This window comes from Podarcis liolepis, assembly GCF_965112155.1.
Source record: "Podarcis liolepis genome assembly, chromosome: Z".
Taxonomy (NCBI): Eukaryota; Metazoa; Chordata; class Lepidosauria; order Squamata; family Lacertidae; genus Podarcis; species Podarcis liolepis.
This window is the reverse complement of record NC_139570.1, coordinates 17,849,047-17,875,120: the sequence shown is the minus strand read 5'-3', so window position 1 is coordinate 17,875,120 and position 26,074 is coordinate 17,849,047. Positions and strand designations below refer to the sequence as shown.

Genomic DNA, 26,074 nt, shown 5'->3' with positions numbered 1-26,074 from the left:
TGTTTTTCTCCATTGTTGTGCTAGACTGTGTGACTGACCTTGACATTCTTTAGCTATAAGTTCAGAAAGATAAAAGCTCAGACGTGGCTCTAAAGCAGCAACACAATTTGAGGAGTCGGTAATGTCAGCGTTAAATGATATTAAAGAAGGATTAGATCGTAAAACAGCATCCGTTAATAAGTTGGAAAAAAGGATTGAACATTTAAGTACTGTACCGACTTGAAAGATGTGAAAGATGAGATACCCACACATACGCAGGTTAAGTACTTAACTGGTTCTGGAAGTCCGTTCTTAACCTGAAGCGGACTTTCCCATTGAAAGTAATGGAAAGTGGATTGATCCGTTCCAGACGATGAAAAACACCCCCTAAAACAGCAATTTAACACGCATTTTACTGTCTAATGAGACCATTGATCCATAAAATGAAGGCAATAATCAATGTACTGTACTATAAAATAAATAAGAAAGACAGTATTTTAGAAGAAAAATTAACATTTTTTCCCCTTACGTGCACTGATGATAAATCAGTTTGGATGGTGGGCTTTTATCCATTTCTGAAGTCACACAATCAACCAGTAGCTGAACTGGGTTCTACACATTCACAAAAACAAGTCACAAAAGTGAAGTCACAAGTCAGTCCTGTAAAATGAAGAACAAGTCACAGTCAAAAAAACGAAAAAGCCACACAAACCAAAACGCAAAAAGGAAACAGACGATGAAAAGTGACCCCTAAAACAGCAATTTTACATGAATTTTACTATCTAATGAGGCCATTGATCCATAATGAAAATGTGATTTTTTCCCCTTACCTGCGCTGATGATAGTCATTGTTTGGATGGGGGCTCAGGGTCCTCTTCCACAATCACAATTGGCTTGGCTCCCGGGATTCACGGAGGCCTCAGAGAGCTCCCGTGGCTGGAGCCTAGTTGCGGAGCCGCTGCAGACCCCATGGATGTCAGGGTTTGGCTCCAGGCAGCGGTGAGGCCTCTGAGAGCTTGGACAACTTACTTCTGGGTTACAATAGTCGTAACCCAAAAAAACATAAGTTGAAGCGTTTGTAACCCGAGGCACCACTGTACTAAGAGATACATCAATTGCTGGTAAGTCTACACAAGTTATTAGTCCTCACCTCAAACAGTTTTTATAACTAGCTCTCCACTCATATGTATATTACAAATGTGTGTTCCTCCTCACAAAAAAACCTATGTTTGGATAGCTTCCCTTCTGTCTGGTCTAAATAGATCTTTACTTGCCACAAGTGACCAATTCAGTAGTTGCAGAGATGCTGGCTAAGCCATTAATCAATTAATGCATAGGAGAGTATTCACCACACTGACTGGCAGCAGGGTTTCCAACAGGGGTGTCTCCCAGCCTTACCTAGAGATGCTGGGGATTGAGCTTGAGGCCTTCTGTGGGCAGCACAGGCTGTTCCAATGAGCTACAGTCCTTTATGTTGCATATGTATGCTGGCAAAGAGAGGAGGGACAGCCCACTTAGTTTCTATGTTAAGCACAGAGAGAGTACTCCATGTGCCTCCTCACTCAGCTTAATGACTATAAGGTGCCTTGAATTCATTGTTTAAGGTTACCGGGCTGCAGCTTAAATATGAGGCTGCTGTAAATGCATAAGGAAACAGGTGGCCTGTCTTTGAAAGATTGCTTAATATCGAAAGGCAAAGGCAGCCTATTAACAAGTTTGCTGGTTTAAAAGTTCCTTATGAGCGCAACACCATGATAGATGAAGCCAAACTCAGCAACTTGTCTCTCAGAGGTATCTGCCGTGTAATGTTTCAGATCAGGAGGATAATACTACACATACCAGACCTGTTTTATTAGCCTACTACATATTGCAGAAATTGCGCAAATGCAGAACCTCTTGAGTCTTCCAAACACTGGTCTGTTGTCCTGCCCAGAAGTGAGAGTGAGAAATCAAAGCTTCAGTTTCTGCATTGGGTGAAATTTTAAGGGTTTGGCGGATGCCTGAGCTGCAAGTAATATTGCAGGGGTGGGAAACCTGTGACTCTCCAGGTATTCTTGTTAGACTACAACTTCTACAATTGTTCTTGATCACTGGGCAATGCTGGCTAGGGCTGGTAAGAGCCGGAGTCCTCAGATGTCCTATACTGTATCTGCTTCAGATATGGTGTGTGGATGTGCAGCAGATGTTGGTTCTTGGCTGTATCCCCCCCCCCCCCAATTACTGTCCTAATATATTTGAGCTGGTCTGATTTCTTTCCAGTCCACATCTTGTTCATACCAATAATATTCCTGTAAGATGGATCGCTTTACTCATATTTAGATGGGAGAATCAAGGCCAAGAAGGCAGCTAGCCTGAGGTTGATCCTTCGCTATCTACAGAGTCATAAGGATCAGTAGAAGGAAATTAATTCCTTAGTGTTTTTCAAAGAACTATAATTTTTCATAGGGCTTAAACCTTCATTTACAAGGGGGTTACAGTATATTTGTTCTTCAAAAAACTGAGGACACCTTCAGATCAATTCCTGGTTGTTCACCATTGTATTTGACAATGGAGGGGTCTGTTATTATTTTTACATTTTTAGCCTGCCTGCCTTCTAATGTAGAACTGAAGACTACATACATGGGGTTCCCAGATAGTCACCCATCCAGGCACTGGTCAGACCCAGACCTGCTTAGCTTTTGCAATACGGTAGCCTCACATGCTGCAGACCATGTCCTGGGACCCATAGTAGTTTACTTAAAGGTCACCGCCAGAGTTCTTGTGAATTCTCAGCCAAAAACTCTTAGAATTCTGCAGTATTGTAGGTATATAGAAATTATGAGCCCAGGCAACATTTGAGTGAAAGGGCTGTAACTTTTGCCAGGGTGATTGGGAGGACTTGCAGTGGAACTACAGGGCTCAACTAACTGTTAAGGATAAAGGGGGCACGCCATTATTTTTAAAAGAAAATGGAAAGTAGGCAATGCATAAGCTGCTGCCTTCAGCTGTTAGAAACCAAGGGGATATCCAGTGTTAAGACATGCTCCAAGTAAACCTACTGAAATAAACAGGCTTAAACTACAGGTGGGGACCATTTTGCATAGGTGTTCCATCCCTGGTTCCCTTGCACATTGGTGCCTAAGCACACCCTACCCCCCCGTTCTGACCTCTGGGTCCCAAAGGACCCAGCACTTTAATTGGGCACACCTAAAACGATCACTGCATTAAACTACAGAGCTTAGGACTTGCCGCTTAGAAGGTCGGCGGTTCGAATCCCTGTGATGGGGTAAGCTCCCGTTGCTCGGTCCCTGCTCCTGCTAACCTAGCAGTTCGAAAACAGGTCAAAGTACAAGTAGATAAATAGGTACTGTTCCGGCGGGAAGGTAAACGGCGTTTCCATGAGCTACTCTGGTTCGCCAGAAGCGGCTTAGTCATGCTGGCCACATGACTTGGAAGCTGTACGCCGGCTCTCACGGCCAATAAAGCGAGATGAACGCCGCAACTCCAGAGTCGGTCACGACTGGACCTAATGGTCAGGGGTCCCTTTACTTTTTAAAATGATCGCTGCTTTTCCTTAAATCTACTGTTTTGATGGATTTATTTTGTGAGCATGACTATGCTGGATATCACCTCGAGGCTTGTAGGCAGCCTGTTTGTGTGACTGCCTTTATGGGTCCTGTGATCCTCCTCACAGCGTGAAGGAGTTAAAATATATCTGGGCCAATTCTGTTGTGCAGCAGCAACATCAAAGATTGTAGTGAGCCATCAGAAACAACGTGCTGGGTAGGAAAACTGATTTAAAAACAAATGGCTCCAAATGATTCAGGTTTATAAGCATGGATGAAGGGCCAGAGTGTGATTTGGAAATTCACTCAGTTTTTCACCAAGAGAACTGCTTGCTTGAAAAGCCACCATGGGTGAAGGCTGGAAATGGCTAAAAGGTTGAATTGAACTGAATTGGTAACATTCAGCTATCAAGAAGTCCAAATAAGTTTTGTTTTTATAAAAGAGAAAGTTTAGGGTTGTTGTTTTTTAAAAATGTTATTAACTCTGCGACACTGTTAATGGCTGTACAAAGAAAAGTAACATTTATTTGAAATAAATTAACTGTCAACCTTAATACATCATCAACATTAAGTGATCATCAACACAGCCCCTGTGGCACTGGGCTTCCCTGACAACCAGTGCCCTCTTGTTCTCCTCTTCCCCCACTGAAATGAGAAATAGGCATTCTATCGTAGCCAACAGAATATGTGCTTGTATGTGTCTTACAACAGGTTCTCTGGTTTGCAAAGGTACCCAAGAGACGTAGAACCCCCGATAATACTTTAAAGAGAAGTTAATTTTTAAGTCACTTAAAATGCACTGTCCTTACATTCAGAAAGTGGTAGAGCACTGTTATTAAGATCAGGCATGTAAACAGAGTAGCAGCTGCATTCTCATAAGAGAGACTTGCATACTGAGTTAAAACAGTTACGTTTTACAGAACTTCTGTGCATTCTGATTCTGAAGTACAGCAATGTAGAGCTCATTCAAGAGCTGGACTCATTGCTTATATCCTTGTTTTATCAGTGGGGCACTTTACATGACAGAGCCAAGCTTTTTCATAACCCAAGTGGTCTGCTGTCCATGCCAGCTTGTCCTTGTGTTCTCATGTGTCTTCCCTTAATCTGTGTTCTTTAAAATGACCCAGAGGAAGAAAACACAGGGAGAAACTCTCCTCTCTTGCACACTCTTGTTTGTCCACATACTAGTCCTCTGGGTCATACACATATTTTTCTACTTTTCCCATTCCCCGAGATTTGAGTTACCTTCAGCAGATTACAAGAGAAAGAGAAAATCTGCTGTGCATTCCTACCTCTGACTAGAAGACTGAAGTATTTTGCTTCTGCTTACTCTGCAACACCCCCTGAGCAATTCACACCCTCCTTACCAATGCCACATCACCCATTACTTTTGAAACTCGTTTTGTGTGTGTTGGGGCTGGTCCAAAACCCCCCAGGTGCACATATTTTTGTCCCTGGTTTTCTTTCTTGTCCTCCACATCACTTCTGGATGCACAGGAAGGAATGCAGGCGACAGCAAGTTCAGCTCTAGGGCTGCCACTTGCTGAGCTCTAGCTTGACCTGATTGGGTCTCTAATTTGGTTCAAGTATGTTACCAGTGAAAGGACTCGCACATAAAAGCATTTCAAATAGTTCAGTGTTGCTTATTAGAATCTGATTCAACTTTTCTAGTGGAAAACAGCAGCAGTCTTAAGAAGCTCTTTGGAAAATGGATTGGGATATATCTTTTTTTTAAGCCAAAAGGCTATGTATAATGTGCTAGCTTTCATAAACTTTGGCCATATTGCTCCTCTGCTTTCTCTGTCCCCTCTTTGTGGGTGTCCTCAGAGTCCAAAAGGGGCTGGTGAAGACAGGACTGATGCTTGCCCCCCTTTCTCCAAGAAGCGGCTCGCACATTTGTTTGGTTATCCTTCAGGAAAAGAGGCAGCAGGTCTGTAGTGAAGGGGATGTCTCTGAAAGAATGCAGTAGGAAGATGCCAAGGACAATGGTGAGGAAGCCACTGATGGTGCCAATGATGTGCATCAGAACCAGATGCTGCCACTCCTTGAAGAGAATGGCAGAGCAAGTCATAACTGCTGTGGTGAAGAGGACGTAATAGATGGGGGTGACTACAGATGTGTTGAAGATATCCAAGGCCTTGTTCAGGTAGTTGATCTGGATGGTGATGGAGATCACAAGGCAAATAAAAAGCAAATAGCTCAACGGTTCCTTCCAGACAGGCTTCCCAGCAAACAGTTCTTTCATGGCAATACCCAAGCCTTTCGCAGACGAGACAGAGAGCGAACCAATGGCAGAGCAGATCAAAACATACACTAAGACGTTGCTATGTCCATAGCGAGGCCCAGCCACGAAGATGAGAAGAGCTGAACTCACCAGCATGCACACAGCAAACACTATAAATCCTGTGGAGGAGAAGAGAGGAGAAATTGTTATGGACAACATGAATCTTTTAGGTGTAGCTTACTTCTGCAGGATGTAGACGGTTTTGTTCAGATCAATGAGTGCACAAGCTAGATTCAATTAGTAGAATCTGGTGAGTAAAATACATAGAGGAAAAAGTATAAGCAGCAGAGATTAGATAGTGGCTCAAAGGATAAGACACATAGCCCCCAGCTTATCAATTTTTTTGCACTGGGTTTGACTAGAACCCAGTTGCTTCCTCCTTCAGTTGCTTGTACAGTTTTTCAGCGCACAGTGTGCTTTAGAATTCTTATGACACTGTTATGGTTCAAAGCCAACTAAATGTCATCGGTGGGGGAATAAAGAATAAAATAGGTCCTATAAAAATTATTCACTCACAGGTTACTGATTATCAACATGAGTTTTCATTCAATGAAATTAAGGAAAGCACTCAATTTCTGTCAAGTCCCCCTCACCCAAAATGGTATTCTGTTGGTGTACATACAATAGGTAAATGAAGAGGGGCAGTTAATACCTGGATCCTTTAGTTTCTCTGCCATTGACTCCAGGCTGGAGACCTCTTCCTCCTGTGGGGCATGGATGACCATCACAGTGGAGCCTAAAATGCTAAGGATACAGCCGATCTTCCCATGGATGTTTAGGTGCTCGTTCAGGAAGTAGGAGGCTAAAACTGCACTATTGGAAGATACAACTGTGTTGAGAAAGGACCTGAGACTGGCATGTTTATTTCCAGAAAAGGGCTTAGGGATTGGGAAACATCTGATCATGTTGTACTTACCTGAATAAAACACTTAGCGCTCCTAGAGGAGTGACCAGTGTTGCAGGGGCAAAAGCATATGCAGCAAAGTTGGCAGCTTCTCCAATTCCCACTGCAAGAGAAGCAGTTTGCCATTGGCAAAAAAAAAAGGTTAGCAAAGAGCAAATTTCAGCTTCCTTTCTTACCCTCATGGTGGGTGAGAAAATCAGGTGACCAGCAAGAGAAGTCTTCTTAATTCAACATTATTCCCTCCACTTCCTGTCAGTAATCTACAAATGACTAGATTATTAGGCAGGCTAGTAATGATTTTAAATAATAGTGTTGATGATGATGATGATGTACCCCATCCATCTGTAGATGCCCCAGCCACTCTGGTGGTTTTATTTGCAAGGCTGCTTTATTATAAAGCTCCTTATACCAAGGAACTCATTGGGAGCTATTGGAGGTCATGTAAGAAGGCAAAGGGAATAATTCAAGTTGTTGAAATGTAGGTGAAGATGGTAAAATCTTGCATGGAAGTACTTACTAGTTAGTAGCCCTGCCCACCACATCCATTCCTTCAGATATGCATGACCCCCTAGACCTGTGAAGAGAGAAAAGAAACCAAAGGTGAAGTTTAAATGAAAACATAAGCTGGCCTGGAAAACTTTTTCAAACTCTTAAGAAGCACGGACAGCCTGGTTTCTGGGATTTTTCCCATCCACAACAGATGTCATGGTAACTCTGTGAGCTCCTATTCAATATCATTACCTGCTCTGACAGCACCTCTGCTACTTAGCTTGAGAAGTCCCTTCTTCTTTAGGATAAAACTTCCTCCAATGAACAGGCTAGAGCTGAGAGCCAGGCCCAGTCCAATGTAGAAGTCGTAACGTCCCACTGAGTCCTCCATTTTAATCACCTCAAGTTTTGAGAGAGAAAGATCAGAGTGTAAATGTCTGTTCCAGAAGAACAGCCATGTTGAATCTGCAATAGCAGGAAGCCAAAAATACAGTGATGCAACACTGGCAGGTTACATCCTATGAAAAGTTCACTAAATAAGCATTCTGTCATACAAGCAACTCATGTTCTACCTACATGCTTCCAATGGACACAATGTCCTTTGAGTAGAAGTGATTTTTCTGTGAAGTGGCCCAATGTTCACTAATAGGGTAAGCATAACTAGCCTCCCTTTGCTACTTTTGACAGAAGGAAAAAGGGATTGTTTTTCTCCAGGCCTCAAATACTCTTGGGGTACACTGGTATAATCATAATCTTATGGGGGTGGGGGGAGAAAGAAGATGGTGCCTGAAGCAAGTCTCCTGTGAGCACCAGCAGAGTGAGTAGGAGCTTTTAAAAACACAGGGGAAAAGACACACTCCCAGAAAACAAGCTTACAGTGGTACCTCGGGTTAAGTACTTAATTCGTTCCGGAGGTCTGTACTTAACCTGAAACTGTTCTTAACCTGAAGCACCACTTTAGCTAATGGGGCCTCCTGCTGCTGCCACGCCGCCGGAGCACGATTTCTGTTCTCATCCTGAAGCAAAGTTCTTAACCTGAAGCACTACGTCTGTGTTAGCGGAGTCTGTAACCTGAAGCATATGTACCCTGAGATACCACTGTATATCCCAGCCAGCTAAGGACTCCAGGAGTCACCAGACAGCATTTTAAACACCCTCCCTTCCTTTGAGGCTCTTCTAAAGCCCCTCTGAAATCCCGCTGAAGCCATTCAAAACTACTTGAGGTTATCTAAAACTATTTTGAGGCTAATTACAACGCTCTGAGTTTCTTTCAAACAAAGCCCTCAAATATACTGACGGGACAAAGTAACCCAAATCTAGTCCGGGGATGGTACTCACAAGACAGAGTTATAAGGAACTGCGAATTTCTCTTACACAAGCTGCAGAAACGCCCCCCAAGGAAAAAGCAGGCCAAAATCTTAAAGTATTTCAAACCAAAAGCAGACGATACAAGAAACATGGAGAGCTTGCACTCTCACAAATTGTCTGTCGACCGTACCTGTCACGGGAAGGATATGGAACCTTATAGGGACTATTTACCTCTCTTGTACTACAGGTGATGTTGGAACTACTTGTTAATGTTCTTCCATAAGTCTTTTGAATGGCAAGTGAATACAGTCATAACTCAGGTTGAAGTAGCTTCAGGTTAAGTATTTTCGGGTTGCACTCTGCAGCGACCTGGAAGTAATGGAGTGCGTTACTTCCGGGTTTCACCGCTCGCGCATGTGCAGACGCTCAAAATGACGTCATGCGTAAGCACGGAAGCGGTAAAACGCGACTCGCGCAATCTCATGTTATGTTCTACTCAGGATGCGAACGGGGCTCCAGAATGGATCCCGTTGGCATCCAGAGGTACCACTGTACCTGAAAAAGGGCCTATATTTATCCCCCTCTCCCTTCGAGGTGATGTTGTAATACTTAGGTGTCTGTGTTTGAGACCAAGACTCAGCTAACTTTTGGGCGTTTGTAAGCTAGCAGAATTTTGGGTGTTGGCTGTGACTCTCTGGAGATCTGGAGTTGCGTCAAACACATATTAAAAAATTTGAGTTGCACAATTAAAAGTTGGTTTGGCACCCACTTAAAACAAAAAAACCCCAAGCCTGGAACTTTTGGGATATAAATTCACTGGAAACTTGGGAGGGGGGCGGTGGAAATAGCTGGACATTAAACAACATCTCCACAAACCAACCAGGATGAATGTTCAATAAACAGGTTGCCTGGAGCAGCAAACTCAACCTGCGTTTTTGCATTTAAACACAAATAATACAAAATGCCAGTAAGTATCCATATACCCATATACTCTTAGCTGTTTCGTAGGCTGCCTTGAAAGCTCCGGAGTAAATAGGCGGCAAATTTTACTTTAGATACACGCGCACCCCCGCCAACCCCAAACCACCAAGGTAACATAGAACATTAAAGGGGCTTACTTTGTTTGGGCGGAAAAGCAGTCACTCCCCTTCTGTTTCCCCGTCCCTATTTTTTTTTGGGGGGGGGGGATTACAGGTAAAGTAAGATTAAAAGGAACCAAGGCCACTCCGGATTTATTAATCCGGATTTTTGAAAGGAAGCTTTCCGCGGTTCCCCTGAGAGCGAGGGCCCCCCCTTGGCCTGAGGCGAGCGGGGAGGTCGAGGCCTGTCTAAGGGCGGCGGGTGGGGTGGGGCGCGCCGGTACCTGTTGCTGCCGTCGCTCTCTTCCCTGTCAGGAGCAGCTGCCGGCGGGCCTCCCGCGGCGTCCCTTCCTCTCTCCGCCTCCTCCTCCTCCGCCCCGTGGCCGCCTGTTCCGCTTCCGTAGCTTCCGGGGCGGAGCAGGGCTGGCCACCTTTGGCACACTGGGCTGCCGGCTGCCGGTGAGTGACGGGTGACTGGGGAAGTGGGGGTGGGCGAGGCGCCCCCCGGGGGGGGACAGGCCTCACCTGAGCGCTGCTACTCCCAAGCCCAGCTCATCGAGGCTTCTGCCGGCCCCAGATCCCTCTCTAGACCCTTCCTTTCATTTCTCGGGACTTTTCCACTTTGTCTCTCTCCGCGCTATCTCACCCCACCCCCACCCCCAAAGGAAAAAAAAAACCACCTTCGGGGCTCCCCATACCCTCCCAACACCTCCGATGAAAATAGGAGCGGCCCCCTATCCCATAATGATGATATGGGATATTCTGGGCTCAGATCCAGAAACCAGGATGGGGGGGTGGGGGTGGGGGAGGCGCCCCCCGGGAGGACAGTCAGAGGGCTGTCCTTTGAAAATAGGGACACACGGTGAGTCTGGGAGCCTGCACCCTAAACAGCACCCCAAGACTCGTTCCTTACTCTTCTCCAGGCCCACTGCTATCCCCTGTCTGCTTCAACGCCCCCCCATAACCCTAATGAGCACCATCAAGAGCATATGGAAAGAGATATCCCAGCACTAAAGCAGCCCCCACAACCCAGGTCCCCCTCCCTTTCCTTTCTTGCAGCTCGGAATTCTTTCTTCCCCCACTTTGCAGTGGCCCCAAGCCCCAGGCAGCCTCCTTACCAAGGAGGTGTAGGAAAGAACCGCCCCCAAGAGTTGCTCTTTTTCTCCAAACCCACAGTTATTCTCTGCCGCACCACCTTAGTTTCGTCGATGCCTCCAACCCTAAATGGCACCCCCAGGAAAGCATTGGAAAGAGATTCCCCAACCCTGCAACAGTTCTCCTTCCTTTCTATCTCTTCCCCAACTCAGAACTCTTCCTTGATTATCCACACCTGTTGCCTCCACATTGGAGAGCTTCCCCCCCCACCCAGCAGAACCAGTGTGGTGTAGTGGTTAAGAGCGGTAGACTCGTAATCTGGTGAACTGGGTTCGCTTCCCTGCTCCTCCACATGCAGCTGCTGGGTGACCTTGGGCCAGTCACACTTCTTTGAAGTCTCTCAGCCCCATTCACCTCACAGAGTGTTTGTTGTGAGCGAGGAAGGGAAAGGAGAATGTTAGCCGCTTTGAGACTCCTTCGGGTAGTGATAAAGCGGGATATCAAATCCAAACTCTTCTTCTTCTTCAGAACGTGGGGTGCATGGTTAAGCCATGGTACTCACTTCTACAGGAGGCTGAAATGGCCACCAAACTGGATGGCTTTAAAAGAGGATTAGACAAATTCATGGAGGGCATGACTATTCATGGATGCTAGCCATGATGGCAGTGCTTGATAATCTCCAAAACCAGAGGCGGTATTGCTTCAGAATGCCAATTGCTGGAAACTGCAGGAGAGGAGATGTGTTCTCATACTTGGGTCCTGCTTGCGGGTTTCACACAATATAAATTGAAGCAGAGTTTGTGTACTAATTAAAAAAAAATAAAACGAAGAACTTAAAAGAGACTTTCTGCAACAGACCAAAAGCCCATCTAATCCTCCACCCTGTTCTCAGTAGTAGATGCCTGTGGGGAAATCTGCAAGCAGGGTCTGAATGCAACAACACTCCCCTCACTTGTGATTTCATGCAGTTGGTATTTAGAGGCTCTGACAGTGGAGGAAGAATGTAAACATTGTGACTAGTTGCCACTGATAAGATAAATTCATGCAGAATGGGACCAATTCTTTCTTAAAGCCATTCCAAGTTGGTAGCTTTTAGTATCATTTAAATGCCCTGTTGTATGTGTAAGTAAGGTGGTTAAATGATACATTTTAATACACTTAAACTGGGCGCAATTTTAAATCAGCTTTGATGGTGAAAGCTCCATGCTTTGTATGGAGAAGGTCCCCAGTCCAGCCTCTGGCACTTCCTGTATAAGCATGGAAAACTAACACTTAGGGTAGCAGCTTTGGTCTAGATCAGGTATCTTCAGCCTTTTCAGGTCCAGGGCCCACCTTCAATCCAAATTTGCATCTGGGGACCCATTTCTTATTTTTTACCATATATTTGCATGGTGGTAATGCTTCTGTTGTGACCCACCTTGGAAAATGCAGCAATTCACTAGTGGGTCCCAACCCACCAGTTGAAGACCAATGATCTAGATGGTTTGATCATCTGACTTTGTATAAGACATTATACAATGCAAGGATTTGGTCTTCTACCTGTAGTACTCAATGATGTCTTCATTCAAGTAAAGTCTGTTTCCCCTCCCCAGTTTAAAATAATATGGTTTCCAGCTATCCTGATTTAATTCATCTCTGATACAGCCATTGGATAGTCTTGCAAAGCATTCTTTCCACACAAAAAAGCAGTTATTGTGTAATGGCTCAGAGATTGAACCACAATCCAGATGCTTAATGAGCCTCAGCCCCTTCGCTCACCTGATGTGTAAGGAGAATGACTGACTTTGCAGAGTTGTTGCAGTAAGATACTGCATACTAAGTGCTTTGAATGTTCCAATTATTTTTCAAAATACTAATACTAACTATTATTCAACATACATGTCATTATTTCTTTGGTTGTGCCCTATCTATGGTCCTTAAAAAATGCTTCGTTTTGGAGTCAACGTATGAAAGTTTCATACTGGTAACCACTAAAAAAGCTGAGGATAATCTGATTTCTGAACTTTTTTGCCAGTATGGTGTAGTGCTTAAGAGCGGTAGTCTCATTATCTATCTGGGGAACCGGATGTCTGCTCCTCCGCATGCAGCTGCTGGGTGACCTTGGGCCAGTCAGTCAGTCAGTTTTATTGCACATAGCCAAAGGCTGCCACGATGTACCGTATTTTTCACCCTATAGGACGCACTTTTTCCCCTCCAAAAATGAAGGGGAAATCTGGGTGCGTCCTATGGGGCGAATGCAGGCTTTTGCTGAAGCTTGGAGAGCGAGAGGGGTCAGTGCGCACCGACCCCTCTCACTCTCCAGGCTTCAGGAACACATCCGCAGCCTAGGCAGCCCTACGGGAGGTCTGGCAGGGATGTCTAGGCTGCGGATAGCAGCCTGCTGCCCAGCGCGAGGGGCGCCCTGAAGCAGAGCGCCCCCGCGCCAGGCAGACATCCGCAGCATGGGGAGCCTTGCAGGAGTTCCCCGCAAGGCTCCCCACGCTGCGGATAGCAGCCTGCCACCCAGCGCGAGGGGCGCCCTGAAGCAGAGCGCCCCCCGCGCCAGGCAGACATCCGCAGCGTGGGGAGCCTTGCAGGAGTTCCCCGCAAGGCTCCCCACGCTGCGGATAGCAGCCTGCCGCCCCGCAGGGGGGGGCGCCCTGATGCAGAGCGCCCCTCGCGCGGGGCAGACATCGGCCAGCCCCACAAGCTCGGGTGACAGCAGGGAGGCGCAGCGCCACCATCCCGCTGTTCCTCGACCTGGTTCTGTTTCCCGACCTGCTTTTGGGGGAGAAATAAAGGGAATATTTTCCCCTTTTTTTACCCCCCCAAAAAACTAGGTGCGTCCTATGGGACGGAGCGTCCTATGGGACGAAAAATACGGTACACAGAATTATTTGACAATTAAAAGAAAATATACTACCTTGGGCCAGTCACACTTCTTTGAAGTCTCTCAGTCCCACTCACCTCACAGAGTGTTTGTTGTGGGGGAGGAAGGGAAAGGAGAATGTTAGCCACTTTGAGACTCCTTAAAGGGAGTGAAAGGCGGGATATCAAATCCAAACTCTTCTTCTCCAAACTCTTCTATGGTAAGTATGGCAACCATAGTGCCATCCAGATATTTTAAGATAACAACTTCCATCACCCTTGCCCATTATCATGCTGTCTGGGAATTTGAAGTCCATAACATCTGGATTCATAACATTCAATTCTAATCCAACCTAGACAGATGCCAATGGTCAGGGATGCTGGGAGTTGTAGTCTTCAATACCTGGAAAGAACCATGTTGGGCTACGCTTGCTATAGGTAAACAAATTATTGCCTGCAGATTAGCTGATCCTCAGCTATAGAGAGAGAGGTTATGTGGGATGGGGAAGAGTTCAGGGGAAGAGTTCAAGGGAATTATTATTATTATTAAGGGAATTATTGTTGTTGTTGTTGTTGTTGTTGTTGTTATAGAATCTCATTCATGGGGACAGAGAAACAGCAATTTGATGTATTTAATCTCACTTTAGTAGTAGGCATTGTTTGATCTACAGACATTTTTCTTTTCTTTTTTTTAACTGTTGTTTTCTGCATTTATGTTTAGTTTTTTTGAATGGTACAAGTTTTTATAAACGTTTGCGTGAAGCAAGAAGAGGAGAGATGGCATCTACAAGTAATGCATTTGTTTCTTTTATGATACTCTGGTGTTGGCTCTGTAGTTCTTTCTAGAAGAAGGATCTAAATGCAAATATTACTCCTGCCTTTCTGAAACTATCCGAAAGAGGACTGCAAGCCTTTGGAGTGTGATTAGGGGAATGCAGGGGGCGGACTGGAGCAAAAATGTTGATGAACTGCTGTGTTTTGAGACAGTGAAATCTGTAGCCTTTTACACATGTGGCATCCATTGCCAACTTTATATAAGGTTTTACTGTCACTAGTTCAGTGGCAGGGAATCTCCACTTTTACTTGCCATCCGGCCAGCACCCAGTGCTTCATAAATGGCAGGATCTTTACTCCCAACGGCTGCATTCTCCTTATGCTTCAAACAGTAATCTTATACTGTACTGTATGATTCCTGCATTCCTTTGATCTTGTGTGTATTGTCAAATCTGATTTTCTACACTACTGATCACACCTTATTTGAAAGAGCTAAGAATGACTTTTTCAGAGTATGGGGTGGGGAAGAAGAGAGAAGCTTTGCTAGCTTGATTCTGCTCTTTATCTTAAAGCTGTTGAGTTTTGCCCTGTCGTATGACTGAAACTGCGGCTCAGAGTAAATTATGGAGACCGTAGTGGCTATGTGGGCAAACCCTTCTGCTTTTACCATCTTGCCTTTTATTTCTTAAGCTGCCAGTTGCATCTGTGGCTTTATTGTCCAGAATATGCTTTTCATGTGTGGTGCAAGTTCTCTAGTTCCTTCAAATAAGGTGCTTCTGAGCAGAATGCATTTGGGTGTACTGCTACTTTGAGGCTATTAGCAACACAGGAGGTTGGATAACAAAGGTTGAGAGAAGCTACTTTTAGGCCAACAGGTAACCATGCTTTCTCTTTTCTTGTTCCCTGAAACACAAGAACAAAAGATGAGCAAGAACAAAGATGATGCTCCCCATGAATTGGAGAGCCAGTTTATACTGAGACTTCCTCCGGTAAGAGACCCTTTGCAATAAATAGCCTCAAAGTGCTCTGTGCTTGCTTCCTGATTCTATTGCTGGAGGCATGAATATGGGTTGGTACAGTGGGACCTTTCTGTACACCCATGTTCAGCCCACGTCTTCAGTGCCTGCATGGGCTGGGTGTCGGGAGCACCTTCTCTGACCTTCCGATCACAGGAACGTAGGAACATCAACACAGCATTCCCAAGGAATAAGTCCTGGTGCAGTGGACTCACATTTGCTCACGTGAGCACCTGAAATGCAGCAGAGTAACGGGAGCAAAGCTGTGGAGGTTTTGTTGCATACCTAATTTATTTCTTCTAATTAAACAAACAAAAGAACATAACAAACATGTACGAGAGAAACAGCTCTCTCATACTGCCATCTTGTCTCTAGACAGGTCAAAGAAAAAAGACACATAGTGCTAGGGACGGAAGTCTGGAAGAGTAGCTTCCTCCCCCTCCTTTAGACAGAAAGTGAAACAAACATGATCTGGTGATCCTTGCAAAGGGAGGGATGAAAATGCTGACAGTACCTCTACTTACAGACCCGATCCGTTCCAGGGTGCCATTCGCACCCTGAAAAGTCTGTTAGAGTGTCACTTCTGTGCCTGCATGTGACACAATAGAGCGCTCCTGCGCATGCGTGAAGCGCACAGATTGCTCCTGCACATGCGTGAAGCGGCGAACCCGGAAGTAAACATATCCGGGTTTGCCGCATTCGTAACCTGAAAAAACGCAACGTGAAGCAAACGCAACTTGAGGTATGACTCTATTGTAAACTCTGCCTTTTCAGGAACATGCTTCTACTGTGCGGAGGGCAGTCCAGTCTGGAAGTGTCAACTTGAAGGACAGGCTCACCATAGAATTGCATGGTAAGAGGACCAGGTCAATGAGTTCTTACTTCTTGGGAGTTGTATCCAGTGCTAGTCCTGCTCAGAGTAGACCCACTGAAATGAATGGACATGGCTAACTTTGGCCTATTAATTTCAGTGAGTCTAGTCTGAGTAAAACTTAATCATCTAGAACACTTGACTCTTGTTGCTACACATTTATTACCTTAAGCTATTCATCAGGTCCTGCAGTTTGGAACGCCCAATCATTAGGAAGCTATTGGGTGGGGCTACATGAAATTGCTGGGGAGGGAGAGGGATTGTTCTGCCACTGATGCCTCCACACTCTCTAAAAACAGTGGAAAAGTTGAATTAGTTTTTTGTAAATGGGGGTAGTACAACTGGTCTTTTCTCCTATCTATACTTCAGGAAGATAATATATCTAATCCATGTTCCCACCTGTAATGTTGGTTTCCACATGCATGAATATCACTTGATTTGATTGGCTGTTCAGTAGGTGACTTATGTGCTTGAGGTTACATGAGCATTATTTTAATGATAACCCATTCACATTTGCAAGTTATCACTGAATGTTGCAGTAATCAAAGTTCTGCACAGTATGCCAGTATTATTATTTTTTGTTATAAAGGAAAACATGATTGAGATGTATAGGTGTCCTCCAACTTATGTGTGGTCGACTCGTGCGTGACTGGGAAATAATTAAATAATTCAATCCAAACCCAGAAATGGCAGGAGGGAGCTGGCTCACGAGGAGACCCTCTATGGAGCCTGAAGACGATGCCAGTGAGGGCAGAGGAAGCCCCGAAGAGACCGGAAGCACAGTGGGGCTTTGTTCTGGCTGCTTAGCCTCCTTGTCTAACAGCCGACATGTGGGGTAGCTCAGGAGCAGCAGCCTCTTTCCCACACAACCTCCAGCTGACCCCAGAATGTCAATTCTAGTTGTGCATATTTTTTGATACAGTATTTTTGGTATGAGAGGGATTTTAGAGGGTGCGCCACGCTTTATACGATTTCACTTATGTGTGCAGGGGGCTGGAAGCAACCCCCTTGTTAGTGTGAGGATGCCTGTATAAAATGATGCTGACACAGAGAAGTTTTTCTCACTCTCTCATAGAATTTGGCATCCAGTGGAGCCAAATGTTGAGAGGACAGACAAAAGGAACAACTTCTTCACATAATTTGTAGTTAATAGTTTATAGTTACTGTGTAATTTGCTACCGCAAGATGTAGTGATGGCCAGCAGCTAGGATGACTTTAAAAGGGAATTGGACAAATTCATGGCTACTGGTGGCTGCTAGTTCTGATGGGTACATTGCCTCCAATATCAGAAGCAGTATGCTTCTGAATACCAGTTGATGAGGAACACAAGCAGGAGATTATTGCTCTCATGTCCTCTGGGCGACCATTGAGGCAAATAGGAAACTGAGCTAGATATGCCTTTGGTCTGATCCAGCAGGGCTCTTATGAAGTAGCGCACATGCATACATGTTAAACATGCCAGAACTGTGTTTTGAATTGCTAATAAGATACCACGAATCTTCAAGTGCAAGCCTACTTTCCTCTCTGCAGCAGATGGCCGCCATGGAATTGTGCGAGTAGACCGGGCCCCATTAGCCGCCAAGCTGGTGGACTTGCCTTGTATCACAGAGAGTTTAAAAACAATCGATAAGAAGACTTTCTATAAGACAGCAGATATTTGCCAAGTAAGTATTGTCTCATGGTCTGGATATCAGACTTTCTCTGTCCTCCCTGTGTCTTGTACACAGTCTCAATTTTGCCCCACTCTCATTTCCATGCTAGAAGCTCTTTATGGATGTTCCACGATGTAAAACATCTACACCCAATTTTGAGTGTGAGAAATTCCTTACAGTTGGCTGTTCTCCCAAAGCAAGAAAATTGAACTGTCTTAGAGAGGCTTGTGCCAAATACTGTTGGTGGCAAAATGGTTGGTTGTCTCCTCTTCTTCCCAGTGCTTTCATATCCAACCAGTGCTGGCTTCAGATTTTGGTCAGCCTTCAGGCACAATGATCTCGATGGGGCTCTTATCTCCATGAGTTCAAGAATTCAAATACCAAAATAATAGGAATGTACAAATATTAAACAAACCTATACCATACTGAAACTTCAGATGGCTACATCCATAGCCATAAATAAGAATAATGTGCAAAAATGTGTGATAATAAAGTTTAATATTACCAGCATAATAGTAATATGAATGTTATTAGAGCCTTCAGGTACCCAACAGTGCGAATCCCTGACATTGACCTTGCATATAACGGTTGCCTCTTTTTGTGGGGATTTAGATGCTTGTGTGCACTGTGGATGGTGAACTATACCCTACTCAGGAAGAGCCAGCTCCAGCGACGACTGATGCTAAAACTCCTTCAAGTGCTGATGTCAAAGCCAATAAGAAGAAAGACAAAGACAGAGAGAAGAAGTTCCTCTGGAATCATGGCAGTGAGTAGAATAACTATATTTCATTTCACCTTCCTTACTCGACTTTGTGCCCGCTTCCCACTCTACCTCCAGAAAAGTCCCTTCCATTGATCCTCAAGGAGTTGGAGTATTGTTTGCCAATACAATATGACCAAGATTCACCCTCACCCTCTTGGTTTCTTCCAAATCGATTTGGTTTCTTCCAAATCAGGGAGCTGCCATTGGCTCTTCTTGTCTTGGCTGCCTAGCTCACTGCTCAAGGAGAGATCCATTTTCCCTTAGTAAGTCACAATGCCCTTCAGCTCTCCCTTTTGCCCCATGTAATTAATTTGCTGTGATGTTCCAGTTACTCTCCCACTGAAGAATGTGAGGAAGAGGCGGTTCAGGAAGACAGCTAAGAAGAAGGTGAGTTGCATCTCCTTGTTTGGTGTTAGCTTTGAATTGTTGCTCACACATGCTGTGGCAGAAAGCCAACCACAGTGCAAACAGAAGCAGGCTAAAAGTTCCACCAAATCAGATAAATGTTCACCAGTCTGGCATGATTTCATTGCTACATTGACAAGAAAGACAACAACAGAGAACAGCAACAGCACAGTTGTGTCTCCATCTAGAACTTTCAATGAATGTATATTTGACAGCTAGCCATAGTTAATTAAACCCATAAGGAGAACCTGAGCTCAATAGCCTGTTTTTATTTATGATTCCTAGCAACTGGTATTCAGAAGCAGGTATGTGTCTGATACTGGAGGTAATATACAGCCTTCATGAGTAGCAGCCACAGTTTCTAAAGATGCACATTGCTTCAAACGTTCGTTCTTATAGGAAAAATCCCACTATAGGTCATTCTGGTTTCTTAAAAAACGAACAAAACAAAAACAAACAAAGAGAAATCACATGTCCTTGACTGACAAAATGTAGTAATCCAGTCAGCAGGAACAGATTGACCAGTCTTGTGTGGTCTGTTTTGTTGTTGCTGTTTTTCAAATGGAATTCCCATGATTCACTGATTTATGTTTTTCAGTGTATAAAATAAGAGAGCAGCATAGAGTATTTCAAGGCAGCTTCCCCCAACTCAGTGCCCTCCAGATGTTTTGAACTTGTACTCCCATCCTTGCCAGCCCAGGTTACCAATGGTCAGGGATGATGGGAGTTGCGAGGGAGGGGGGCACTGTGATGGGGAAGGCTATGTGCTAAAGTGTACCAAATGATCCTGAATATGCAGATCTAAAAACCATAAGAAGTTCCTTGCTGAAACAGACCAAGGTCTGACTTATCCAGCATTGTTTGTGAGAATCTGAGCGATCAGGAAGCACTAAGTGATGTGCCATAAATTGTCCTCCCTGGTCTGCTGGTAGACCAGTCTCCTTTCCGCCCATCTCCATTTGAAGGCCTTTGGAGAAGAAGTTGTGACTTGCTTGGAATAATAGCAGGAATCTTACATGATGGCTCAGGAATGCCTTTGAAAATGGAGGTAGAAAGGTTGCAGGTGTGTCTGTGGCATCCAGTAGGAATGACACTTTGGGCTGAGGCACAACCAACTTGTGGGTGCGTAATATTGTTTTTCTTTCTTTCTTCCTCTCTGGCCCAGTATATTGAGTCTCCAGATGTGGAAAAGGAAGTGAAGCGCCTACTGAGCACAGATGCTGAAGCTGTTGGAGTCCGTATCCTTTCTTTATAGTGTTTGCTCTTTATGTAGACCAGTTTGCCATCCTTGCCTGTATACACAAGTGCTGAATGTATGTTTGGGGGCAGAGGTATCCCACAATCTTGCATGCTTGCCCTCACATGCATTGTGTGTCTCCTCTCATCCCCCACACTTGTGACTTTCTGCATGTTGCTCTGGTTAGGCCAGCTGGTGGTGGCTGCTGTTCTTTTTTGCATTTGTATGGATCAAGTAGAATTCTGCGTATGGCAAAGACCCAGAGTGGAAGAGTCTGCTTGCATCTGGCTGAATGTGAGCAGACATATCCTGGCGGCATCTTTCTTGGGATTCATGGCACTTACAGAGGCTAGTCCATTAGGGCACCTTGGGCACTGCCTCGCTAACTGTCCTCAGTCTGCCCTCAGCTGGCCACACCTGCTTGCCTTGCTATTTTCCTCCAGTCTGAAAAGTGGAATTGCTTGTCAGCTTCCTCTTTCTCAGTCTCAGTATTGCCCTTGTAAAACTCAGCAAGGAGGAGGGTGGGAACAGAACCAGAGTTATTGGCTCCACCTATCCTTGTCTCTGGTTGTACCTACTGTTCGTCTCCCTACCTTCTGCCCCACTAGTTCCAGTGGGTACCAGCCACCACTGTGTTGTGCCATACCTGTTCAGGAAAGCAGTGTGTGCAAAAAGGAACAGGTGTAGACATCAATTAATGTGCTTCAGTGGAAAGCTGGAGAGTGTTTTCTAATCATCTGAAGAATATTGCTGTAGCATCAATTTACCAGCGCAGATTCCATTTTTCTAGAGGATGCCTCCCTATTGAACTGGTTTTTCCTTGACTCTTCTGTACCTGTTCTGAGGCTGGGAGGTCATTGCTGAAGATGAAACAAAAGACCCTGACAACCATGGTTCACTCACAAGCTTGGATATTTCTTCTCCTGGGATGTCTGGACACAAACCAAGCCATGGTACTGCAGGTACTGTCAAACTTCAGTAGCTCCCTAACTTAAAGGAAGAGCTGTGGATCATCTTATCTTGTATGCCAGAGTTTGAAGTTTCAGTCCCCGATACCTTAATAGGTATTTTGTGGTTTTATATCTTGGTTTTATTCTGTGATCTGCCCTGAGACTCCTGGGTGTAGGTAAAGGTAAAGGACCCCTGACAGTTAAATCCAGTTGCGAACGACTCTGGGGTTGCGGCGCTCATCTTGCTTTACTGGCCGAGGGAGCCACCGTTTGTCTACAGACAGGGTCATGTGGCCAGCATGACTAAGCTGCTTCTGGCGAAACCAGAGCAGCGCACGGAAACACCATTTACCTTTCCGTCGGAGCTGTACCTATTTATCTACTTGCACTTTGATGTGCTTTCGAACTGCTAGGTTGGCAGGAGCTGGGACTGAGAAACGGGAGCTCACCCCGGCGCGGGGATTCGAACTGCTGACCTTCCGATCGGCAAGTCCTAGGCTCAGTGGTTTAGACCACAGCACCACCCGTGTCAGTATATAAATTCAATAAATAATAATAATAACCTCCAGTTAAAATTATTGGGAACCAAGTGATGAGAAAGACCCCTTTCTGCTTGAGTTCCTAGAGAGACACTGCCTTTCAAAGTGGACAGTCCTGAGCTAATTGAGCAAATAATCTGACCCTAGTATAATGTAGTTGCCTGTATTCATATTCCAACTTGCTGATGCTTACATTTCTAGATGCTTTCATGCGGATGGCTAAGTACAAAATATATTGACAGAATCTTTTGGGTACAGTTTTCTGACCCAGTGGGGTAGAGAAGAATTTAACCTGGCCTGGCAAGGAAGCTGGAGGTCTTTAAATTAAAACAGCGTCAAGGAGGCTATTTGTTACCATGCTAACCAAAAGGTTAGCAATACTTTTCTAGGATAATTTTTACTGTGCATATTGTAAACTACAGTGGTGACCTGCAAGACGAATGCCTCACAAGACGGAAAACCCGCTAGATGAAAGGGTTTTCCGTTTTGGAGGTGCTTCGCAAAACGAATTTCCTATGGGCTTGCTTCGCAAGACGAAAATGTCTTGCGAGTTCCTGCTGGTTTTTTTTCCTCCCCCCCCCTTTTCTAAGCCGCTAAGCCGCTTATCAGCTGATCCGATCAGCAGATAAGCCGCTAAAAGCGCTAATAGCGCTAATCCGCTAATCCTTCAATGGGCTTGCTTTGCAAGACGAAAAAACCGCTAGACGAAGAGAATCACAGAACGGATTCTTTTCGTCTTCCGAGGCACCACTGTATACTCTTCCCTTTTCCCTTGTTGCTTCAAAGCGATAGAACATGCTGAGCTCCGGGAGATGTTTAAGGATGTCAGCAGTACCAGCAGTGATGAGGAGGAGAGGGATGACCTGAACATCATGGACACAGAAGAAGACTTAGCGAGGAGACTGCAGTGCAAGCTGAATGAATCAGATGGGCAACAGCAAGAAAATGAAGGGTCCAACCAGATAGGTATGATGCCTGAGACCCCCAGGGAGGGAGGCTGTACAGTAGATGGGGTGGTCAACTTGAATCAGGACCTTACTCGGCTTGTGCCAGAATGTGCAGAGGATTGTTTGACTTGTTTCTGGAAGTGCTAAGTTATCTGCTCTGTCTTCCAGCCATGGGAATCCAGAAGCAGATCGACAACCTGAAAGACAAGTTGCAGGAGACCCAGGACCGCAGAAAGCGCCAAGAAGATCTCATCATGAAAGTAGAGAACCTAGCCCTCAAGGTGAATTCAGCATCACCACCCCTTCTCTAGAGAGAGTCTAATAGAAGCCTGCTCAGCTCAGCTGAGTTTGGCAGGTGTTTATAGCTAGTAGGCATCTCGTTCAGCAGAGACAATAGTCCCTATGGTGGTAGAGTATATGATTTGCAGAAAGTCCCAGGCTCGTTCCCTGAATATCCAGTTAAAAAATAAATTAGGTTGCAGTTGGTGAGTCTCTGCCTGAGACTCTGGAGAACCACTGCCAGTTGGGGTAGACCAGAGATGGGCAAACTTTTCACACCACGTGTCACATTCCCAGATGGGCAGCTTTCTGGGGGTGAGTAGCACAATAAATGTCAGATTTACTTTTGTGCAGTATACGTCCATCACTGTCTTCCATGCAAGCAACTAGGGGGCAGTGGCAGAGTTCAAGGATGCATTCCAGCCAGACAGTAGCATGCAAGGGAGGTTGTGAAGTAGGGCTCCGTAGGGGTGTGGCTTGGGGAGATTCCCGTGGGCCAAATAGAGCAGCCTGGAGGGTGACATTTGACCCCCTGGCATGATATTTACGCACTCCTGTAGTAGACAGTACTGAACTAGAATGTCAGCATTCTTCAGCCTTGAGTCTCCAGGTATTGTTTGACTACAGTTCCCATAATCTCCACTTAAGTAATTGTCGGGGATGATAGACGTTGTAGTCCATCAACATGGAGATCCATGGCTAAAGGAACACAGGATGGTCAACAAACTGACCTCATAGAAAGCAGATTCGTCTTGGGGAGCAGGTAGATAACCCTAGTATATCAGGGCTCACTTCCTAGACAATAATTTGAGAAAGAACCTGAATAGGTAACCAAGTTTTAAGGAGAGTAATACAGCCCTGTGCTGTTTTCATCTTAGCCTGTGGCTTGAGAAAATCCACACCCTTGGGTTATGCAGCAGCACAACCTGCGATTTTGCCACAGTTGCCTTTTTTGTGGTTGGTCTGTGTGGGAGGTCAGTGCAGGCTGAAGACCCAGCTGTGCGCATGAAACTGCCCTTTGCAAAAGAAAACCTATATGTGTTGTGTTCTTTTGTTAGAAAAGTACAGGAGCAACAGCCACATTTCCTGCCCATCTTGTTTTCCAGACCCGCCTCCAAGCTGTGCTGGATGAATTCAAACAGCAGGAAGAGCTAGAGAAGCAGCAGGTAAGGTGGTCTGTAAGGCTGACAAATGGGGAAAGGGCAGTACAGTTAATCAAGCTGCATTGTGAATCCACAAGCAATGCTAAAGTCTTTCCCCCATGTGATAATGAACCATATTTTCCCAACTGTGAACTTGAAAAGCTTTTCATCATTTGAGAAAAATTATGCTGTGCTCTCTGGTACAATACAGTGTGAAATGCTTGCCAGTAGCTGAACTGTCCGCAAGTGCTTTGTAGTGTGGCTTAAGAGCTCTTAACCATATTTTGTCTCTCTACATTCTGTTTCTCTTCAGCTGGCCTCTCTTCAAGAGCAGCTAGAAGCCCTTATGGAAAAATGATCCGGCTTTGACACACCAAGTCAGTACAGACGTGATGCCAACCGAAAGGCTCCAGAGACTGCCTGCCTTTTTTGGGGGGGGACCCTTTTTAATTCACCAGTGTTAGATGGATTTGATTCTATGGCTGGGAAGCAGATCCATCCCTATCAGTTTTTGATGTTTTATTTGCACAAGGGACTGGCGTTTTGCAGGTAATGGACCAGACATGTGGACAGAAAGTACCATCACTTGAGGGGAAGACACTGGTTCCCTCGAGCACACACACACGGTCGGTCTCCTGATGAAGATAGAAAAGTCTTAATTACAGCCTTGGTCCTTAAAATTTATTACAATTTGCTAGAAGCTACCCAGAGTGGCTGGGGCAACCCAGCCAGACAGGCTGCATAGAAATAATGATTTTTTTAATATAATTAAATAATAATAATAATATAATTATTTTACTTTATGCTGAGCCAGCATGAAACATTCTCATTTTTATTTTTTATTTTAAAAAAGCAGCTTATGCTCCTAAGAGTAGTGTAAAAGTATTTCTTTCCTGGAAGAAAGTTATTAGGGCACAGTGCAGAAGCGACTTGTGAGAAGGAAAACACCACTGTTCCCATTCTTCATATACTAGCAAGTGTTGTCTGTAAGAGGTTTACCTACAAAATAACAGCAAATAAAAATGTATGTTTATTGATCTCATATTTTTTGTAATGCGGACAGTTTCCCCAAGATGGTTGGATACACACAAGCTAATCCCAGCTTTTTCCCTCCAGAGGAATAGCTTTTTAATTCTTGTGGCTAAACAATTTCAACACACAATAGGTTCAGAAGGTAATGGGTATCCTCATCATCAAGTATTCTGCCCATTCCTGCTCATGCTCTGTCCCTTCACAACTTCGCACTGCATCATTCCATTTGTAGTCACAATCTAATCACTGTCTGTTATTTTAAAGAGAGAGAGTGAGAGTGAGTGTAATATTATGCCTCTTGACCTCAGTGTGGGTTGTGTCTTTTAAAAACAAAATGAACATGTGCAGAGCTTTGAAAAATTAAAGAATAAGGTGCAAGATTGGTTTCATTATGCTCAAATTTAAGAGGTTTTTAAGTTGGACAAAAAAACAGGATTCCAGGTGGAAAAATTGAAACTAGAGACAGAACTGTTAGAACCTAAGACTAAGGTACTTTCGAGAATGTATAACTTGCTGCTTAAATGGAACACTCAGGATGAGACAGTCAAATCAGCCATGATAAAATGGGCTCAGGATATTGGGTACAACATTATGTTTGAAGACTGGGAAAGGTTATGGACCACTGGAATGAAATTTACAGCATGTAATGACTTGAAGGAAAATATTATGAAAATGATATATAGGTGTACATGACCCCAGTCTAGCTCGCAAAAATATATCACCTGTCTGATAATAAATGTTGGAAATGTAAGGGGGCTGAAGGGACATTCTTTCACCTCTGGTGGACTTGTCCAAAAGTGAAGGCCTTCTGGGAAATGATCTATAATGAGTTAAAAAAGGTGTTTAAGTACACCTTTTCTAAGAAACCAGAGGCCTTCCTCCTGGGCATTGTCGGCCAGAAGGTGTCAAAGAAGGATAGAACTTTTTTCATGTATGC

The 26,074-nt window shown here is 44.7% G+C and overlaps 3 protein-coding genes and 1 long non-coding RNA gene across 14 annotated transcripts in view; 2 read left to right on the top strand and 2 right to left on the bottom strand.

The window, feature by feature from the left end:
• Positions 1 to 513: 513 nt before the first annotated feature.
• On the bottom strand, positions 514 to 2,026 carry LOC310698121. The gene is made up of 2 exons (XR_014521338.1): positions 810 to 2,026; positions 514 to 591 (listed from the first exon to the last, which is right to left on the bottom strand). It is a non-coding gene; the product is annotated as an uncharacterized lncRNA (long non-coding RNA).
• LOC310698009 (uncharacterized protein) overlaps positions 2,015 to 26,074 on the top strand; it is a 42,288-nt gene continuing 18,228 nt past the window's right edge. The window contains exon 1 of the mRNA XM_083484660.1: positions 2,015 to 2,027. The gene's annotated coding sequence lies outside the window, so the exon portion shown is untranslated. The remainder of the gene's footprint in view (positions 2,028 to 26,074) is intronic.
• On the bottom strand, positions 4,024 to 9,983 carry LOC310698051 (magnesium transporter NIPA2-like). 2 transcript variants are annotated; one of them, XM_083484794.1, is made up of 6 exons: positions 9,873 to 9,983; positions 7,454 to 7,601; positions 7,230 to 7,286; positions 6,725 to 6,815; positions 6,461 to 6,621; positions 4,024 to 5,927 (listed from the first exon to the last, which is right to left on the bottom strand). In XM_083484794.1, exons 2-6 carry the CDS (start codon positions 7,590 to 7,592, stop codon positions 5,290 to 5,292), a joined length of 1,086 nt encoding a protein of 361 aa, XP_083340920.1. In that variant the 5' UTR covers positions 7,593 to 7,601; positions 9,873 to 9,983; the 3' UTR covers positions 4,024 to 5,289. The 2 variants fall into 2 exon arrangements, with proteins under 2 accessions (XP_083340920.1, XP_083340921.1); XM_083484795.1 differs by having other exon boundaries at positions 9,628 to 9,875.
• On the top strand, positions 9,905 to 25,147 carry TAF7L (TATA-box binding protein associated factor 7 like). 10 transcript variants are annotated; one of them, XM_083484774.1, is made up of 13 exons: positions 9,909 to 10,047; positions 14,252 to 14,320; positions 15,220 to 15,293; positions 16,095 to 16,173; positions 17,725 to 17,855; positions 18,456 to 18,609; positions 18,935 to 18,993; positions 20,177 to 20,249; positions 21,094 to 21,210; positions 22,524 to 22,703; positions 22,853 to 22,965; positions 24,070 to 24,129; positions 24,419 to 25,147. In XM_083484774.1, the coding sequence occupies exons 2-13, from the start codon at positions 14,308 to 14,310 to the stop codon at positions 24,461 to 24,463; spliced, it is 1,098 nt and encodes a 365-aa protein (XP_083340900.1). In that variant the 5' UTR covers positions 9,909 to 10,047; positions 14,252 to 14,307; the 3' UTR covers positions 24,464 to 25,147. The 10 variants fall into 10 exon arrangements, with proteins under 10 accessions (XP_083340902.1, XP_083340901.1, XP_083340896.1 ...); XM_083484773.1 differs by having other exon boundaries at positions 17,722 to 17,855; XM_083484769.1 differs by having other exon boundaries at positions 17,722 to 17,855; positions 24,022 to 24,129.